The sequence below is a fragment of the Octopus bimaculoides genome, chromosome 4 (assembly GCF_046866305.1).
Source record: "Octopus bimaculoides isolate indiv1 chromosome 4, ASM4686630v1, whole genome shotgun sequence".
NCBI lineage: Eukaryota > Metazoa > Mollusca > Cephalopoda > Octopoda > Octopodidae > Octopus > Octopus bimaculoides.
The window spans coordinates 21,685,088-21,707,498 of NC_142931.1; the positions used below are offsets into that span (position 1 = coordinate 21,685,088).

Below are 22,411 nucleotides of genomic sequence, written 5' to 3' on the forward strand. Positions count from 1 at the left end.
TTTTATGCAGGAACTTTCAGCTATTGGCTTCTCTTCCTCAAAGAATTCTAATTTATTCACAACTGCCTAGATGTAAACTATCACTACTTTACTCAGATTCTAGTTTTTCACTCACTAAGTGTATGTAGGTATGACCATGTAGTTAATCAGTTCCTTTTGCAATGATCAAGTCCTGCATTTAATCTCAGTGTCTGGCATTTTGGGCATGTTTCTTTTACTATAACTTCTGGTCAACCAAAGTCTTGTGATTGAAATTGAATAGATGGAAACTTTGTAGAAGTATCAGATTAGATTGTACCAGGTGACATAGAGGCTCCCTCATTAACTCATATAAAACATAAGTTTACTCTTATGGAACACCTACGTTCATGTGTAAGTGTATATAATCAGACCAAACACAAAGTTTTCCCACCACCACCTACGTTTTTCCTACAGATGTTCAGTCTGGGCATTAGTCACACCACACAGCAATCTAAACCGTCTGAAAAATCTCAACCGTCTGCTTAACTTCACAACTTATTTGAAAAATTTAAAAAAATGTACATGTGTATGTATATATTAATGTTCTCTTTATGCTACATGTATGTATAGATGTTAATGCATGCATATGTGTGGCGAGTGGGGTGGAATGGAAGAGAAATAAAAAGGAAGTCAGGCATTAAGGTCAAATGACATCCAAAACATGGTACACTGGTTACACAATCTCAAAGTAGAGCAGAATAAAATTGGGTTAGTATCTAGAATGGTGAATTACTAGTGAGTGACCAGCCACTTACATTACTGAGTATATGTGGGTGTTGGCACATACCACACACACACACACACACACACACACACACACACACACAGTGTATGCAAGCCTATTTTGGGTTTTTTTTTAAAGAATTTTTTTCATAAGATGGCCAAAGGAGACAACTCTCAAATTAGTGAGTCTGGTGTGATTATTATTCAGCATAAATATACATAAGCCAAGTGGTAGGCACAGCTAAATTGTTAACAAGTTTGCTTGGCAATCACAAAGTCTTGGGTTCAATCCCACTGCATGGCATCTTAGCATAGCTAGGAGTGAACACATGCCATATGAATTAAATTTGGTAGGTGGTAAGTTATGCCAAAGCCTGTCAGATGGATTGGTCTAGTAATTAATTCAAAGGTCCAGCCTTGTCATGTGCTGTGCCACACTGTTTCAGCTCAGAAAATTATATTAAGGGTAGGCAAACAGTGTGGAATACTCACCCACTTATACATTAATTTAAGAAATCAGACATTCAGTTAATCAAGCAATTGAATGCTTATCAATGAAATTAACAGAGAATCCATCAACTAAGGCAGTGGTTCTCAACCAGGGCCCATATAAAATTTTGTAGTTAAAGTTTATGCAAAATAAATTGGTTACACTTCTACAATGCACAAAATATTTTAACAAATTTTTTATACAATTCCTAATATGTAATTATAAAAATATAATTGAACCATACTCGATGACTGGCACCTGTGCCAGTAGAGCACTAACAGCACTGTCCGAGTGTGTTCATTGCCACAGCAGCTGTCTGGCTTCCATGCTAGTGGCCTGTAAATAGCACTATTTGAGCGTAATTGTTACCAGAGTCGTCTTCTAGCACTTGTGCTGGTGGCACGTTAGAAAATCATTCAAGCGAGGTTGTTGCCAGTGCCACTGGACTGGCTCCTGTGCAGGTGGCACGTAAAAAACACCTTTTTGAGCGTGGCTGTTGCCAGTACCGTGTGACTGGCCCTCGTGCCGGTGGCACGTAAAAGCACCCATTGCACTCTTGGAGTGGTTGGCATTAGGAAGGGCATCCAGCTGTAGAAACTCTGCCACATCAGATTGGAGCCTGGTGCAACCTTCTGGCTTGCCAGTACTCAGTCAAATCGTCCAACCCATGCTAGCATAGAAAGCGGACGTTAAATGATGATGATGATGAATTGGATTTTTTAAACAACAAATGACTATGTGGACCCACCTGAGTAAAAACAAAATCAAAAGGTTCCATAGGTAAAAAAAAAAATATGGTTGGGAAACACTGATCTAAGGTAATGCCTGTGTAAACTTAAAACATATCCAGATCAATGTCAGTAATTTGACAGCAGCACTGTTGGTGTACACAGTTAAATGCTTCATAGGTATTTATTCTGGCTCTCTGTGCTCCGAGTTCAAATCCCACTGAGGTAAACTTTACCTTTCCTTCTTTTGGTTGTTGATAAACAAAATACCAACCTCAGGTGGTGGTAGGTTGACAAAATTGGTAGAATGATAAACAGGATACCTTGCAGTATCTTCTCTGGTCCTGTACATTCTTAATTCAAAAAATCCTGTCCTTAACCACTATTGCAGTAAAGTAACTTCTGGAGGGACTAAACAAGACAAAGAAAAAAAGAAAAAAAAAGCACAAAGTTCCAAAAAGCTTCTTCCCTTATTTAGTAGGGACAAACTAAGAGTACTAAGTCCTTGTAGAAGGCGTTGGTGGTGATGAAGATGATGAAGAGGAGGGAATTTCAGATGCTTACAGTTCTGAACAAAATGTTTAGTGAAAGGTCTGGGAGGTGAGAAACAATAAGGGAAGAGAAGAAGATGATCAAACCAAAGAGGAAAACTTACAGGGTCACATGATGTGTCAAAAATGGCTGCTAAATTTCCCTCATATCACACCCTACAGTCTTAAAAAGGGAAGAGTCATAGTGGATAATGTAATCCTAGATTAGACTGCACTTGAACCAAAAACAAGACAGGTTGGTCACAAATTGAATACTTTGATCAGAGATCTGTTCCATCAAAGTTGACCAAGGGTTAAACAACATCAAAGAGGAGAAAGAGAGAAACATTAGACAATTAGGCCCTGATAGAAGAAGTATGAGACCTGCTAGTTCAGTAGAGCAGAGGCCATTGTAGTAGCAGTAGAAGAGGAAGAGAGTAGAAGCAGAATATCATGGTTGTAGCATGTTGGTAATTAAATCGTTACCAATCAAATAAATGGAGTTCAAAGATGTTTGTGGTGTATAGTAAGTACACTGTTCCATAGATTTGTTCACTATTCCAATCAGGGTTTTATTTATGCCTTCTAGAAGATTGGCACAGAAAGAGGGCTCAAGTGCTTAGGTCTAAGACATATTCAAAAGTTTGTCATTCATTACTAGCTATATATCAGTTATGAAATACAGATTATGTCAGCCTACATATATAAGGGATCATCTGCATGGTTATTGATCTGCTAGAAATAGCAGCCTAATCTCCCTCAAATCAAACAGTCAAATGTCAACCAACACGCAAGAGTAACTTTATGCTGTTTCTCATGCACAATATGTGAAATATAAATATTGTAAGCTTTACATTAACACATACATACACAGCTACAAGCTATATACACCAAACTACACACCCACACAAGCATATACATCAACATATACACGTATCCAAACTTATCACTACAGCTAAGAAAGGGACAATAGAAAATATAAAACAAAAACAGTGGGGGATTTGCATTTAATAAGGAGAAATCAACTATAACAATAAAACCAACAGCAAAGTAACAATAAATAACAAAAACAAGAACATAACAAGCAAAATTCTCAAAACTGGGTACAATCACATATGACCCTGGGAACCTCACACAAAGCACTGAAATATCCTGATGGGTTAAAGTAGGCACCTTCTCACAGTTCTTATCACTAGCATGCTGCTTACATGGCTACAACAGGAATATTTAGCAACACCATTCTAACTACACTCTCTCACCCTTAGTAAAAATCTCTGAAAGGAAACAACTTTCTCCCTCACACAACCTCTCTTTCTGTTCACTTTCCTCTTCAAGTGTTACTAGAAAATAGTCATGGATGCTGTCCTTTTCAAATGATACTTGGCTCCAAAAGAAAAAGGTTTTTCTTTAACGTGTTTCAATTGTGACCACCACACACAACTTTGTCAGAAGCACTAGGCTAGGGATTCTCCCCTAGCCATGTAACATTCAAACCAGCCACATCTGGCCTCAATATGCTATCTGTTTTATGATAAAACTGGTCAAATCCAGCCTTTCACAACTATCTTACAAAAAAACAAGCCATCACATCATGAAAATCTCTTATCTACCAGAGAAAGCATGATTAATTCAAAACAATATGAATAAATAAACATCACATTTGAGAAAGTAATCTGAATGCTAAAGAGCTAGTGTTCCATAGAAAATTTTCAGTAGTTTACAAGGAAATTGGGTTAATGAATGATAATTTTGATAAAAAGTGGTATGCAAATGCATACCATGGTTTCTAAGAATATATGTTTATTTCCTGTCTGGTTTAATGCATTATAATTTATGTTGGCAATATTGTAAATGCTATATTGGATATAATTTCTAGGATTTAAAATCTTAATCTTATCGAATATTTAATTACTGCATGAATTAATTAAGTAATCTGTATACTAATACAATAGTACATTCCTCCCTAGTGTTTTGAGTAATGCTAACTCAAAGTAAGAAAGAAACAGTTGGTAGCTATGTTGGTGGTGGTAGAAGAAGCTCTGGCAGTGTCATTAATGTTGATAGGGGAAAATGGAGAGAGGTACAAAGAGACAGAAGGGAAAGAAAAAAAGAAAGATGGAAATAGCAGAATAAAGAAAGACAGAGAATTCTCAAAAGTGTGAGACAGTAAAAATGGGAGTTAAAGTAAAGAGAACGAGGGTGAGAGTGATGTATAAACATTTAAACACAAAGAGGGAGAAGAGAAAGAATATCAAGGTGCAGAATATTTTCTGACATCACTGCATCTTTAGTTATCTCATTCTCTTATTTCAAAATCTAAGTTTCTTTACTGAACCAACACAAAAAAAAAAAAAAAAAAAAAAACTCCCAAAAAATCTTTCAATTTTTGGAAAAATTAAAGGACAAGTTTCACTGCTTTTTCCAAGAGTCAATCCAAGAGAATGTCCTGATGAACGTCAAACTATTCCTCACAAAAATCAATAAAACTTCAGAAGCATTTCTTAAGGAATTCTTAGAATCAAAGAATAACTTTACTGCATAAGTTCTTCACAACAGTTCATCCCTGAAAAGTTTTTGGGCCCACCTGTCAAAACACTATTCAGGTGTCACAGATTATGCACTCAGAATCCTTTTCCTCTTTGCAGCTAAGTATTTTTGTGAATGTGGATCTTCTGGTCTCAAGATCAAATCAAATGACTGTTGAAAATAATCTGTGCTAACACTAGCAAAAACATAACCTTAGCAGGGATAAAAAAAAAATAATGCAGCCATAAAATTTTAAGAAAAAAAAACCCCCTTAAAAACAGGAATCATCTGAAGCAGTTCACAACCACCAACATCATCAGCAGCATCGTCATTGCTTCCACTTCAACCATATACACCGCCATCAATGTTATCACGACGGTTACCTTGACAGTCACTTTCACTACCTCAACCAGTATAACCACTGCAATACCACCATCACACAACTGACACTGTCATCAACACCACTATTACCACCATCACCTCAGCATCACACCGCTCCTGTCGCCATTATAACCACCGGCACTATTTTATCCACCTCCCATACTTATCTCGACCATCGTCATCATCAACACTATCTCTAAACAGCAACACCACCATAGGTTACGTGGAAACGATGTGTTTTCAAGGGAGATAATCAAAGAACGTAACAAATACTTCATGTAAAGTAAATGTAACAAATGAAAAATCTTTCAAGAATCCATTAAAATTTCTGGATCACTACCAAAATTTCATCATCTGTTCTATGTGTCATTACTAACTTTTCCTGCAAGTTTCATTAAATACCGTTCACAACTCTTTGAGTTATTTTGCACACAGACGGACAGACAGACAAACCAACGCCAATGAAAACATAACCTCCTTCCTTGGCGGAGGTAATTCTAGCCGTCTGTCACATATGGTGGAGGTAATTAAAGCCGTCTGTCACACATTACAATAATATTAAATAGAGTATGTCTATAGTATTATACATTAAAATTTATTAGTATGTCTTCATGAGTTTGTTTATCTTAAAGGTTTACCATTGCATTGTGTTACCTGATATTCAATTGGATTTGTTCTGTTGAACTGCAATTGGTCTTAAGCATAAGTGGCCCAGCAAGATATTCAATAGATCAAAGTGATTCCATGATACGAAACAAGTAACCACTGCACTAGGCACCAGCAATTCCTTGTCAAAAGAAGCTGAGATTCAACCTTCTTGACAAACTTGGCTAATAAGTCAAATTTGTTCTACACATGACAACTATTTAGGAAAAGCACAAATCAGAAATGCACAAATGAGAGCATATACAAGACTGTTTTGTCACTCTTAACCGACTTCTGATAGATTCAGTTGTGGGCAGCTCCAAATGAGAGATTTTCAAAAAACATGTTCACAATCCTGAATTTGAAACTTCTCCAAAAGAGACGAATCAAACTGTTTTTGTTGCCATCTGGAATTGTTTCCAGGCTGTCATCTCTTGTAACCTTCACTGCAGAATGCAATGGTTGATGGTTTGGCTACATTGAGCAGTTGATGGAGTGCATTAGCACTTGGCAGCATTCTAAATGGCAAACAGTGAATAATGATAATAGAAGCTATATGTAAGCTGACACACAGCAACAAGATGTGCGTCAATTGATGCACACAAGCTAAGAGTCAGCAGACACATACACAAGACAAGTTATGTTGGCATACACACACACACAAACTATGAGTCAGTTCTTCTCCACCTCTCTCTGTCTCACACACACACACACACACACACACAGAGTAACAAGCTGTGTGTCAGTTGACATACAACAGTACACTATATCTCAACTGAAAGAGAACAGTAATATTTGGATATGGAAAGAGCAAAAGAGAGCAAAATAATGATAAAGATATGATAAAGAAAACACAAACCACTTCTGCCAATTTTCAAATGAATTGTAAACTTTATATATATATATATATATATATATATATATATATATATACTAAATATTGTAATATTGTAGAATACACACACACATATCTGCTTGTGTGTACCGTCATCTAGACATCACGTGGTTGTTGTAAATGAGTAACATCATATAAGTAAGGTTGTTTGTTTCCAGGCTTCATTGAAAAACAAGTCTAAGGTTGGTGACAAGATGGGCATCTGGCAGTACAAAATCTACCTCAATAAATTCCATCTGACCCATGCAAGTATAGAAGATTGGGCATTAAATGATGATGATGATATATATATATATATATATATATATATATATATATATATATATATATATATATATATATATCATCATCATCATCATCATCATCGTTTAACGTCCGCTTTCCATGCTAGCATGGGTTGGACGATTTGACTGAGGACTGGTGAAACCGGATGGCAACACCAGGCTCCAGTCTGATTTGGCAGAGTTTCTACAGCTGGATGCCCTTCCTAACGCCAACCACTCAGAGAGTATATATATATATATATATATATATCCTTTATACTATAGACTGTACTGTGATCATCCCAAGAATATGGACTATGATCTTAATAAACGTGATTTGTGGAAACACATGTAATAATGCATTAAATATTTATAAATTCAATTCATGGATTATTATTATCATTATTACACATACAAACACTAAACACTGTAATATTGTATAATCTATACATACAAAATATAATAGTGTATATCATCATCATTTAAAGTCTAATTTCCATGCTGGCATGGGTTGGATGGCCTGAAAAAATCTGATGAGCCACAGGGCTGCAGTAATGTCTGCCCTAATGTCAGCATTAGCATGACTTCTGTGGCTCGATTACCTTCCTAAAGTCAACCACTTTACAGAATGTACTGGATGCTTTTTTCTATGGCACCAACATTAGTGAGGTCACCAAGTAACTCAGAGGACAGAACCCCTTAATTTAGTGGGGGTGTAGTACTAATAGTTGTGGCTTTCTGCCTGGTGTTAAGCAGTTAAGGTGTAGTTGAGGGACATAAACAAGTGCCTTGCTGTTAATGAGATACAATGGCTGCCCCAGCTGGAAAGAGAGAAAAGAGACGGTAGTGATGAAGTATCAGGGCATATCCTCAGTGTACAAGAAGGTGAATATAAGAGGGTATAGGGACAGAGGATTGGAAATGGTGGATGGGAAGTAAGTAAACAAGAGGGTGAAAGGAGAATGACGGATAGTTAGAGATGGGGATAGAGGTTAATGCAGTGAATGGGGAAGAGGTGGATGCATGGTCAATGATGAAAACGAGTCTGAAGAGAAGAGAAGGAAATGAGGTCAGGGATAAGGAAGAAGAGATGACTGTATGAAAGAAAAGGAGTGGAGGATAACAGTATAATAAAACTGTAGACAGACTGAGAGAGGGATGCACAGTGACAGAGGAACAAAAGGGAAATAGGGAGTGAACAACTAAAATGGGGACATGGAAGGCAGTAAGGGATGATATTGGGAATGCGAGATGGATGACAAAAGGAACTGGTTCAAGGAAAAGGGATAACTGATAGCACAGGAAGGAGTCCTATAATTACAGCACCTGAGTGAAGAGTGTCATAATCAGAAGAGTGATGGTGGGACAAGTGCAAGAAAGATGAACATTTCATAGAGACAGACTGGGTGAGGAATCATAGACATAAATGAAATGCTTTTAGGACTTCATTTGTGCCGAGATGGGCAGATCTTTTTACACACGGCATATTATCATTTATCTAAGTCCTTTGTCTTCTCTGTAAGACTCAACATCCTGAGGTCGTTCTTCACTACATTGCTCCACATCTTCCATTCACTCTTAACAATTAGCAAGTCTTTAAGCAGCTGCCCTCATCCATACACATCACATGACCATACCTGTACAGTTTCTTTCTTATACATTACATCTGGTTTCTTATGCTCAACTTTTTTCTCAACACATTTGCACTTAGCCATATATGCACACTGATGTTGCACATCCAAAGTATGTGAGCTACATGTCTTTGCATGTCCTTTGCATTCATGGCTCACATTTCACTCCCATGTAGTACTGATGTTCATACACAAATATCATACAAGATGCCTTTAACTTCAGGAGAGAGGCCTTTATATGTTCTTCAGTTGGTTTTAATTCAAGCAACTATATATACTAAACACTGCAATGTTGTAAAATATATATAAATACACACACGCGTGCACATGCACTAAATACTGTAATATTGCATAATATAACAATTCTAAATGATGTAATATTGTATAATGTATACACCGTAACAATCAAATTGCTTAATGATGATAATCTGTTTGAGTCATCAGCATTAGATTAAAGAATGTAGCTATTATCTACAAATGAGCTGGGGTAATAAAAATATCTGAGATACTAAAGAAGCAAGCCATACATGGTTCCTATTCAATATGTTCCTTTGTTCAAATTCTGTTTCAATTAACTCCATTCTTTATAAAGAAGTCAATCCAAAAACCATAGCCAAGTCATTTACAAAATTGCTCCCCATCTAGAAAAAGAAGCCCATTACTATTGTTGTTGATAAGGTGATGAGCTGGCAGAATTGTTAGCATGCTAGGCTATGTTCTGAGTTCAAATTCCACCAAGGTCAACTTTGCCTTTCATCCTTTCAGTTCAATAAAAGGAGTACTAGTTGAGCACTGGGGTTGATGGAATCAAATAGCACCACCCCATCAATTTTCAGGCCTTGTACAATAATATCTTTTGTCTCTTATTTGCTTCATTCATTTGACTGCGACCATACTGGGACCACCTTCAAGTGTTTTTCAGTCAGAGATCGATCCCAGAACTTAGTTTTTTAAAGCCTAGTACTTACTCTCTCAGACTCATTTGCTGAAACACTAAGTTATGGGGGACATAACACACCATCATAGGTTGTGAAGCAGTAGTAGGGGACAAACATATATATATATATATATATATATATATATATACACGATGGGCTTCTGTCAGCCTGAGGCTATAGTAGAAGACACTTGTCCAAAGTGCAATGTAGTGGGACTGAACCCAGAACCATGTTGTTGGGAAGCAAGCTTCTTACCATACAGCCATGCCTGTGTCTAAAGAATTATAATTAATGTTATTAAAGGTGATAGAATGGCTGGAGTGGTGGAAAAATGACTTCTGTTATTTTAAGGTACTTTCTGGGTTCAGATTTGTTGAGGTCAACTTTGTGTCTCATCCTTCTGGGATTAACAAAAAGCGTACCAGTTAAGGACTGGGGTTGATATCAATTAAATCCCCTTCTCCAATTGTCAGAGATTACTAGAAACAATTCCCTTTCATCCCTTTTGTAAAGCTTCACACAAATTGTAAACAGTCCCTGTTATGTCTACCTTGTCAGATGACCTTGTGGCAAATAAAAGAAATTATCATTATAATCAATATTATCACCACAGAGGCAGCAAGTTGGCAGAATTGTTAACCTGTCAGATATACTTTTTGTCATTTCTTCCATGTCTTAATGTTTTGAGTTCAAATCTCACTGAGGTTAACTTCACTTTTCATCTTTTGATACAATAAAGTACCAATCAAGTACTGGGGTTGATGTAATCAACTTGCCCCTCCGCCCTCAAAATTGCTGATGTTGTGCTAAAATTTGAAAGAATTATTATTATTAAGGCAGCAAGCTGGCAGAATGCTTAGCAGCATTTCGTCTGTCTTTATGTTCCAAGTTCAAATTCTGCCAAGGTCAACTTTGCCTTTGATCCTTCTGGGGGTGATAAAATAAGTACAAGTTGAGCACTGGGGTTGATGTAATCAGCTAATACCCTTTCCAAAATTTCAGACCTTGTGCCTATAGTAAAAAGGACTACTACTACTACTACTACTACTACTACTACTACTACTACTACTACTACTACTACTACTACTGTTGCAGAAGGTGGAAAGGTGGCAGAGTCATTTGTCAGACAAATGCCTAATGGTATTTCTTCTGACTTTTTATGTTCTGAGATCAAATCTTGCCAAGGTCAACTCTGTCTTTCATCCTTCTAAGGTCAGTTAGTAAGGTACCAGTTAAGTAGTGAGGTCAACAGTATTGACTAAATTCCTTTCCCTCACAACTGCTGGCTTTGTGCCTAAATTATAAACCATTATTATTATATCAAAGCAGCCAGCTGACAGAATTGATACCAAGCTGGATGAAATGCTTAGCTGTATTTTGTCTATCTTTATGTTCTGAGTTCAATTACTGCTGAAGTAGACTATGCTTTTCCGAGTCAATGAAATCAGCACCAGTGAATCACTGGTATTGATGTAATTAAGTAGCTCTTTCCCCAAAATTTCAGGTCTTGTGCCTGTAGTAGAAAGGATTATTATTATAATCATTTATTTCTTTATTTCCCACAAGGGGCTAAACATAAAGGGGACAAAGAAGGACAGATAAAGGAATTACATCAACTCCAGTGCATAACTGGTACTTATTTAATCGACCCTGAAAGGATGAAAGGCAAAGTTGACCTCAGCAGAATTTGAACTCAGAACATAGCGGCAGACGAAATACTAGTAAGCCCTTCACCCGGCGTGTTAACAATTCTACCAGCTCGCCGCCCTAAATTATTATCATCATCATTATCATTATATAAGGCGGCGAACTGACAGAATCGTAAGCATGCTGGACTAAATGCCTAGCGGTATTTCGTATGCTGCTATGCTCTGAGATCAAATTCCACAGAGGTCGACCTTGCCTTTCATCCTCTCAAGTGAAACACAGGGTCGATATGATTGACTAGTCCCCTCCCCCAAAATTTCAGGCTTTGTGCTTTTAGTGAAAAGGATTATTTATTTATTATTATTATTATACTAAGAAGAACACAATAGAAATGTTCTCTTTTAGAAGCAAACTTCATATGAGTGTCTTTCTATCTGACAACCTTTCAATCACTTTTTCTCAGCTAAACAAACTGAAGCACAATAGAGTGACATATTTTATCTAGACACAATACAATTGCTGTAACAAGATCTAAACAGCCAACAACAACTGAACAATTCAATATAACTGTGAACAGTTGGATCAATTAAGAATCATTTAAATATGACAAAAATGCCACCAACACACACAGCTGGTGTGCTGAGACAAACTAACTTTATATCATCTAGATAAAATTAACGAGTTTATAGAGTTGATGTTAGCAAAGGAAAACATAAAAAATATTTTATAGGTGAAGACATGGCTGTGTGATTAAGTTGATTTTGCGATCACATGGTTCTTGGTTCAATCCCATTGCATGGTACTATGGGCAAGAGTCTTTCACTGAAGTTTCAGTTTGACCCATGGTTTGTGAATGAAGTCGGGCAGATAGGTGAAAAAAGTGAAATAAACATCAGAGACGCTTTGCCTCACACACAAACTGCAGGAACTACTCAGAGGTTTTGCAAGCTCTTCTAAATATAAGACAATGCTGGAAAGCCTTCCGTATCATCAGCAGGTATGCTGAGTTAGGCAGCGAGGGCTGAAATAGCCTTTGCCTAAGGAAGAGTTCCACTTGCAGTCTCTTATCAACCATAGCCACTTTGAGCTAGTTTCAGCGGTTGTGCTTATCTCTTTGATGGCTTTCTTCAGTTGTTTGGGATCCAGACCTATCTTCTGCAGGAAACAACACACCAATCAAGCTGGAATGCCACAGGATCCAAGGAAGACATTTGGATGGACTATAATTTGCCATGGGTGGTAGACTTAATATGTTATCTGGTTTACCTTATCAACTCCTGGCCATAGGGTGGCCTCTGCCTGAATCTGAGCTCCACAACCAATACTCTTCAAAACAAACAGTAAGAGATTTATAGAAAATAACAGAGACATATAAAAACTTAGTTTCTTACTTAGAATTGACAAGACTTCACTGTAATTCCAGTATTGCCATTTAGTGTACCAGTGAACAGTAATTTTTTTTGTTGTTTTTGTTTTTACAGTACCTTGTTTTGTTTTTTCCTTTCAGATAGCAAAATACAAACAACAAAACTCCCATATACTTGTCAGCTGATTCTAAATTGTCTGGGATGCATTTAATAGAATTCCCTTTCATCCTCAGCAGAAAATTCTAATTCCTGCAGTACTTTTGCAATTGTGAACATCCGATGTTTTTGCCTTTCCTCGCAAGATGTGCCTAGCTGTAGGGAGCTTGGCTTTATGGTCAAAGAATAAAAATATCAGAGAAAAAATTCTCAAGAACACCTAATTTTTGAGCAGGCATTTGTAAACAAGCTAATATTTCAATGACAAATCTTTATTCTAATGATCTGAATTACTTTTAGCTTGACCTTGTTTTAATATGGGGCTTCCCTATTCCAACTATGTCGGGAATTCAGAGGTCAAATGTGAAATTCCCAGACAGAGTTAATATAATCATCTAGTCTTTGGTTGTCTTTAGCAATGCCTACTTTGTTGCAAACATTAGGGCTAAGTGTCCAATATGAGGACAACTTTCCTCCTTCTGTTCACCAATCTCAGAGGACCTCCAAAATGGGTCATGGTTGCTGACCTTCTTATTTGACTAAAAAAAAAGGTTAATTTGACTTTTTTGTGGGGGGGGGGGAGTCAATCCGTCAAACAGCTTTATTAAACAATTTGGTTCAGTGAAATCTATCTGATAATTCTGCTAAATAAATCCATCAGAGTAATCCAAATTGACATGAAAAATGCGACAAACAACGTGAATATGCGTATGTTATGTTAGTGAATGTTTGATGCACATGAATGTGCAATTAGATTTATAACATCTATACGTATCTGTATGTGTACATGCACAAGAATGTGTATGTGTGTAATTGGAGGGGGTAAATTTGCCTAAGTCTTTGTAGGTAAGTGTAAGCATATGGAAGAATAAAACTGAGATGAATATATAAAAAACAAAAAGAAAATAAATTGGCTACACTCCATTAAACTAAAAGGTATTCTAGTGTGATTAAGTGCATACGTGTGTGAGCATGTACCGTGTTCTTAACGAACTTCAATTGTGACCTACTTTTGACTTCTATTGAGAGCCATTTCATTTACATAGTCATCCTTGAGCACAGCATAACCATCACTGCCTCTCATTGACCCAGTTTTCACAGATGGCTTCATGCTGTTCTGTTTATAGGAAATTACCCCAGTACTACTACTACCACCACCACCGTCTCTCTACCATAAAAGAGCAGCCTCTTGTCTCCAAACCACAACAATTGATGAACAGGATTCAACAAGGGAATCTCTATGTTGTAGCTTTACCTGATTAGAATTAACAGCTAAATCTGCCTCACATTCTGTCTTGAAAGGACACCTTAGACAATGCAGTAGCCTCTGATATTAAACAAATGGCATGATCATGATTTGAATGCTTTGAGTCATAAGACTACAGGACCAGGGCTGACCTGCAGCTGAACAAGAAAGAAGCCTTTGCATGGTTGTTCAAGTTGCTGGGAATAGCAGCCAAATTTTCCTTAACTGACACACATTGGATAATGCAGTAATCACCACTAATATATGAAAAAACAAGATAAAATAAAACAGTCATGCTTGCTTTTAAGTCTGCTCAATTCTGGGCTGATCTGCGGCTCAATAACAGCAACCAATGAAGCAATGCCATAAATCTAGACACAGCTAAAGATTTAACCATTTTTGGGTCATATTTCTAACAAGGATACATACAGCCTCTGTTCCTTTAATCTTCAAAATATATCAAGAAGTTGAACTGTGACTAACTTTTGACTGAATAAAACACAAAATGTTTACATATTTTAATGCAATAATTAGACTGTGCAACATTTAAATTTAAATTTGAACACTTTAAAAAAGAGAGTTTTGACCTGCTTGGTGTAGAAAGGGTTAAATTATAAAAGTTCTTAACTTAGATGGTAGCACCCACTTTGAGGAACAATGAGAAATCAGGAAGAAGTAAATGTCAACGAGGGCACTACAGAGAGCAGAGAGTTTAGAAGGGTCATGATTTTCATGAAATTACTTAGAAATACATTATATTTAAACTAGGTACAATACTTAGCATTTTTAACACATTTTCCAAAAAATATTCACTGAGATTAAAATACAAATAGGATAGTGTTATGAGTGAGCAGAAACATTAGTGATAAGCACCAAGCTCCAATATCATTTTATTATATAAACCCTATCTTTGCCCTTTTTAGTAATTTCCATAAAAAATTGACATAGCAGGCACTAGTCCTCATAGATATTTAAGAGGCAGAACAATAAATCACTGCACAAAATTAGCTTGTTTGATTAAAGTAATCAGCTAGTTTAGGGGTAATTATTATTTTTTTTTTCTTTTTTGCAAAATGTGAAAAGGAAGCATTCGGGAAGTGCAGTTCAGTGAAAGGGGTCACTGAGCTGCAAAAAGGCAGAGAACCACTGGATTATATCTAAATAATAACATCTACAACAATCAGTGAACAGTGAACAAGATAAACAAATCTAGTGAATCCTAGAGAAAAACTCAAATTCGTGAATATAAATTAAAAGTGGAAATTTGAAAAAAAAAAAAAAATGAATAACTGTACCACAAAGATGATAGACATCTTCCAGGGTGTTAACCAGTGGATAAAACCACTGCACAAGTTACTGGAAATCAAAGAGCAAGAGGAAAGATTAAAACATTATAACAAAGACATGTTTAAATAATTATGACTTTACATTTGCAAATTGTACTCTAACGATTAGGATTAATTCAAACAAGTGATCTTGTCTGGAGCACCACGTTCAATGGATTTTAGTTTCTCATGTTGATCCCAGTACTTATTTTCAGTCTTGAAATTATATTATTCATTTTTTATGTATCAAACGGTTAACTTTGCCTTTGATCTAAAGAGATGCAACTTGACAGAAATGCAGATACCCAAATAAATTGATATATATATATATATATATATATATATATATATATATATACACATACACACACACACAGTGTGTGTGTTATTGCTGCATCTTGGGACAGTCATATTACCAATAAAAATACACTGGTTCTAAATTGCTTCTTTTTGTTATTATTACTCAACCAATTATGGTGGCAAACTGGCAGAATCATTAGCACATCAGGCAAAACGTTTAGTCGCATTTCATCTGTCTTCACGTTCTGAGTTCAAATCCTGCCAAGATCAACTTTGCCTTTCATCCTTTCAGGGTCAATAAACTAAGTACCAGTTGAGTACTGGGTTGATGTAATCAACTTACCTCCCCACCCTCTGAAATTGCTGGCCTTGTACCAAAATTTGAAACCATTATTACTCAACTAATTAACGAACCAATTAACTGCAACAGATTTGACCATTTGATCAAACAACTAGTTGGTTTGTCAGTCTTTTTTCACTGCTATGCATAACTCATAGCACTCCTTTATCTGTTCTGATCTGTCATGATATATGTAATTATGGATATGATGGGTTTGTATACAATTTCTGCTCACTCACATGACATTGGTCAATCCATGACTACTATAGAAGACACATAGTGGATTTGAACCTGGAACTATTTGGTAGTGAAGCAAACTTCTAAATCTCATGGCTATGCCTGTACTTGTATGGTTATATATATATATATATATATATATATATATATATATATATATATATGATGATGATGATGATGATGATGATATATATATAGAACAAGTAGAAAGATAAATTTTATTCAACGCATAGATACTGAACAGTGTAGATATAAAGGATAAAATCCTTTTTCCTTTTTAAAAGCAGAAAAATTTGTCGGCAGCCAAGGCATCTTCAAGTCATACACACACACACACATTTATTACATAACAGCATGGAATATGAGAAAATTTACAATTATATACATTATAATTTTTAAAAATTAATATATAAATTAAAGCAGAAGCCATATACATAAATAACATGGACAGATATGGTCCAATAGTTTTTGATTTTTTATTATTCACATCAGTGAGTATAAGTATTGAGTTTCTGGAGCTTTTACAAAAATACTCCTTAGCCCCTAAAATTAGTTGTGGCAAACACTCACTTATCATCAGTAAGCTAACAGAATTGTTAGAGTATTGGGATAAAAACTTAGCAGTATTTCTTTTGACACTTTACATTCTGAGGTGTTCATATCTTGAGATTAACTTTATTTTATCAATCACTCTGAAGTCAATGAAATAAAGTCCCAATAAATTATTATTGTTGTTGTTGTTGTAATTGAGGGTTTCAATTCCTAGATCAGGTGGTGTGTTGTGTTGTTGAGTAAAACACTTCATCTCGCGTTGCTCTGCGATCACTTCGACACCTGATGTGTGGTACACTTGTGCACCTGTTTGAGCAACGTTGATTTGATGGAGGGAGTGAGCTAATGCAGAGTACATACATTTGATCACTATAAACAAATCATTCGTGCAGGTCATTCAGCAAAAGCTGAACACTCATAGATTGTCTTCGATGGGAAAGTCCATCATTATTGAGATTAACGGGGCAGCAGAATCAGTACAGCATCAGACAAAATGGCTTGCAGTAAGTTACAGCTCCTTTAAATCCTGCTGAGGTAAATAATGCCTTTCATCCTTACAGGGTTGATAAAATAAAGTACCAGTCAAGTACTGGGGTAGATTTAATCATTAATTTTACCTCTACTCCCAATTTCTGGTCTTGTGGACAATACTAGAAACAACTATTAATATTATTGGTGTAGGGGATAAGTAGAATTGCTAAAGGGACAGACAAAATACTTGATAGTTTGTTCATTCATTCATTTTACATCTATTATTTTCTATAACATAGGTTTGGTGAATACATACTGTTGAAGCACTGTTTTACAGCTGGATGCCCATCCTGCCTCTTTGAAAACACAGATCTACTAGTTAAATTGTAGACAAGAAAACTACAAACATCACAGTCCAGCATTCAGCAGCTTACCAGAGATCAAAGAATGTAAATATTCACATACACACAATGAAATGGTTGAATTAGGAAGAATATCCAGCCATAGATGCCATATCAAACCAAACATTGGAACTTAGCATAGTCTTCAGGCTTGTTAGCTCGTTAAAGTGTGCACCCCATGGAAACAGACATTAAATGAAGATACACACACACACACACACAATGAACTTTGTACAGTCTGTCAACCACATTCATTCACAAGGCAAGGATCATCGTAGCAAGAAAAAATGGCAAGATTTTATTTTACAAAAATAAGCAAAAATTTCTAAAATCTAACAGTGTAATTTGATCAAAATCTGTAATTTCAATATGTCTTGGGAGAAGATTAGAAACTGATCAAAACATTCGTAATTTCAAATTCTGACAATACTGATCAAATCTAAAAAAATCTTGCATCAATAAAATTAGAAATCCTGAATAATTGTAACACATTCTAAACTTCTCCAAAATTAACTAAATTTGAACATTCTGATGAAACTACAATTAAGAAAGTCAGAAATTCAAAAAGTAATTATATTTATGATAAAATTTAAACTTAGAACCTAACATTTAACCTAACAACTATTATCTATAATAGAATTTAAACTCAGAATTGGTAGTTAGCTTAACAAACCAATTATCTATGATAATATTTACATTCTGAACTGCCAGTTATCCTAACAAAGTAATACACATAATAGAATTTATCATCAGTACTACTTCAAACTAAGAACTATTAGTTAACCTAACAAAGCTGTTATCTATTAAATTTTTCAATCTAAGAACTGCTGGTTAATCTAAGTTATATACCTTAAGCTAAAAGCAGTTAACCAAACAAGGTTATATGTAAATTGTTTTTTTAAGATTGAAAATAGTGTTAGTACAATTCTGAGAAAATTTCTGACAAAAGTCACAGCAGAATGCTGATGCTGAGCTCGCATATCCATGATAAAATGTAAGCTAAGAAGGGTAAGTCAACAAAGCTCTAGAATTTAAGCTAAGACCTACTGTTTAATCATAAAGAACTATCTACAATGGAAACTAAGCTAAGAACTGCAAGTTAACATGAAGTTATATCCAGACAGAAGCCTGAAGACATATCTCTTTAAAGTTTTGAGTTCAAATCCTACTGAGGTTGATTTTTGCCTTTCATCCTGGAAGGATTAATAAAATATATACCAATTAAGTACAGGATTGTTTTAACTGAGTGTACTGCCCCACAAACACAACCACTAAATTTGTGACAGCTTACCAAAGTTAGGAATCCTTATCATCATGTCTTTTTTGAACTTTCTTTCTTACAAGTATTCTTCCATTGTTAACATATGAAGACCAAGGAAATATATAAGGAAGAAATATGGCTGGATCTCAGGATGGGTCTCATACAGAACACGACAAAGGGATTATGATGAGCAGTAACATAATGTACAATAAACTTGTTCAACATATGACAGCACTGAGTAATTAACAATAGAGCATTGATTATTATTATTATGAGGTTGAATGGATGAACTGAAACATTAGAGCATTGGAAAAAAATGTGACAAAGTAATTTTTTCAACTCTTTAGGTTTTGTGTTCAAATCTCAAAGTCAGCTTTGTTTTTCATTCCTCCAAAGTCAATAAAATAAAGTACCAGTCAAGTACAGGGATAAATATAATTGACTATGAATAAAAGACTGGGTGATCATGGCTAGAATACCTTGCATTGGAGGTAGGTTTAATGAAGGCTGATCTAGAGACAAGCAACAACAACAGAGGGAGGAATGAAAATAAAGTAGAAAAGCACAATGGATGGGTTAACTTGTTTGATACCAAACCACCTCAAACTGCCCCTAGCACAAATTCCCCATTTCAAAGTGGACTAAATTAAAATCTTCCATCACAAATACCATCTAATTATATTCTAAACACCAGTTAAACAATGAATAAAAATTGAATAAAACTGAAACAAAAGAAGAATATTTCAACAGAAATATGGAAAAAAAAAGGTCAAAGAGCAAGAATGACTTGATTGCAAAGGTATTGGTGTGGAAGTGGTATAACGTTTGAGACTGTGACAGATTAGTTGTGGATATTGGAACAGAATCCTGTCAATGAAAGATGTCTCTCTAGAACAATCTTGTAACGTTTGTATTATACATAAAAGGTGAGATATATATATATATCTCATGTTTGTAGCTTCTTATGGAATCTACATTAAGTCATTACTTAGCTTTAGGGAAGCCTTAGCTAAGCAGGACTCTTTCTAACATCATTATCATTATCTAACACTTGTATTCCATACTGGCATGGGTTGGATGGTTCAATAGGATCCTACAAGCCAGAGGACTGTGTTGAGTTCCAATATCAGCTTTGGCATAGTTTCTATAGTTGGGTCTCCTCCCTAACACCAACCACTTTACAGAGTGTACTGGGTTCTTTATTTGCATCACCAGCATTGGTGAGGTCACCACACAGGCACAACACATCATGTGTCCTCCACTATTCTTTTTTTTTTTTTTCAATCAAAATGTGCAGTGACATTTGACAACTATTTCAGGTATGTGATGCCAAAATCTGGTATAAACTAAACAAAGTAATAATAATTAAAGCAGTCTATATCAACAAATTAAAATAAACATTTCTGTTATGCCAGACATCCATGCAATCATTCGTTGCAGAGTTCTTTCATATTACAAAGAAACTTATTCTATGATTTAACCAGAAGAGGAGAGAAAGAGAGAGAGAGAGGGAGAGGGAGAGGGGGGGAGGGAAGGAGAGAGGGAGGGGGAGGGAGGGAGAGAGGGGAGGGGAGGGGGAGGGAGGGAGAGAGAGGGAAGGAGAGGAAGAACTAATGACCTGAAGTGCCTCAGGATGATTTGAGAAAATCAGGAATAAACGACAATTCCTGGAATATTCTCAAACCAGAGACCTAATCTAAATGCTTAAAACCAAGTAGATACAATTAAAGATACCCAGTGGTTAGGAGGTGATGCTAAACAAATTAAATCTACCACCCAAAGGGCTTCTGTAGAACTTCTGTCAACAATATTTCACTAATAAAGCTTGAGTCAACTTGAATATATGATAGAAGACTTTTGCCCAAGGTGCTATGCAGCAGGATCAAACAGAAACTTCATGATTGCAAAAGAGAAAGGAAGAGTAAATGGTTCTTCAACAAGTACCTAACTGTAACTGTTTAGCTGCTCATGGGTAACCAATACTGTGCAAACCTGTAGTCAAAAGGTATTCACACTGACCATCCAATATTTTTAGGCAAAGTATAAGACTATGTATTCCAATAAGTAGTCTGCAGACCATATATTTCTGCCTGCTTTTCCCTATGATGACAAAGTGTAGACTTGAGAAATATTTAGCAGCTATTTCCAGCACACTGAGTGACTATGTAGAGATGAGAAACATGGTAGCAGATAAGGGATAAAACTCCTACTCATAAAATGTCTGTTGGAGGTTAACATTCCTATATGATTTGATACCTATTCCTGACAGCTAAAGGAACTGAATGAGCATCCATAAAATAAAATAAAAATTGTTTAAATACACCTGCATATGTGTAGACATGGTTGTGTAGTTAAGGAGCTTGCTTTCCAACCACATGGTTTTGGTTTCAATCCCATCATGTGGCACCTTCAGCAAGTGTCTTTTACTATAATCCTGGACCAAACGGTCTTGTGAGTGGATCTGGTAGATAGAAACTGAAAGAAGCCCCTCATATACATGTGTGCATGTGTTTGCACATGTGTGCACGCATGCACATTTGTATGCTTGCATATCTGTGTGTGTGTACATTTGTGTGCATGTATGTTTGTGCGTGTTTGTGTGTGTGTAGTGTGGTGTATGTGCTTGTGTGTGGTGTGTTTGTGTGTGTTTGTATACGTGTGGTGTGGGTGTGGTGTGTGTTTGCGTGCGGTGAGTTTGTGTGTGATGTATGTGTGTGTTTGTGTGTGTTTGTATGTGCGCAGTGTGGGTGTGGTGTGGTGTGTGTGTGCTTGCATGGGTGTGTTTGCGTGTGGTGTATTTGTGTGGTGTGTGTTTGTGTGTGTGCAGTGTGGTGTGTGTATGCAGTGTGGTGTGTGTATGCAGTATGTTTGTATGTGTTGTATTTGTGTGTGAAGTGTGCTTTCGTGCATGTGGTGTGTTTGTGTGGATGATGTGTTTGTGTGTGTGTGTGTGTGTGTGTGTTTGTGTGTGTGGTGCATGTTTGTGTGCATGTGGTGTGTATTTGTGTGTGCATGTAGCAAGTTTATGTGCATGTGGCAGGTTTGTGTGCATGTGGCAGGTTTGTGTGCATGTGGCAGATTTGTGTGCATGTGATAGGTCTGGGTGCATGTGGTGTGTTTGTGTGTGTGTATGTGTTTGGGTGCATTTGTGTACACACACTTGTGTGCATGTTTATGTCTATACCAGTTTAAAAACCAATGCTATTAGTATTTTGACAAATAAATAGAGTTAAGTTAATTACCAGTTTGAAATACCAACTGGGGCAGATATGACCAACTAAACCCTTCACAAAGCTGCCCCAATACAGCTGCATGCCAACAACAGAAATCAATAAAG

At 36.2% G+C, this 22,411-nt stretch overlaps 1 protein-coding gene across 16 annotated transcripts in view; it reads right to left on the reverse strand.

Moving 5' to 3' along the window:
- LOC106876309 (putative FERM domain-containing protein FRMD8P1) overlaps window positions 1–22,411 on the reverse strand; it is a 154,291-nt gene that overhangs the window by 83,767 nt on the left and 48,113 nt on the right. For 6 of the 16 annotated variants that reach the window (XR_016241396.1, XR_016241395.1, XR_016241390.1 and 3 more), the window contains exon 2: window positions 15,483–15,543. The exons of the other annotated variants lie outside the window; for them this stretch is intronic. Coding sequence is in view for 2 of the 6 variants with exons in the window: in XM_089350471.1 (XP_089206597.1) it covers window positions 15,483–15,543 (61 nt within the window). In the remaining 4 variants the exon portion in view is untranslated. The remainder of the gene's footprint in view (window positions 1–15,482; window positions 15,544–22,411) is intronic. 16 annotated transcript variants of the gene reach the window in all.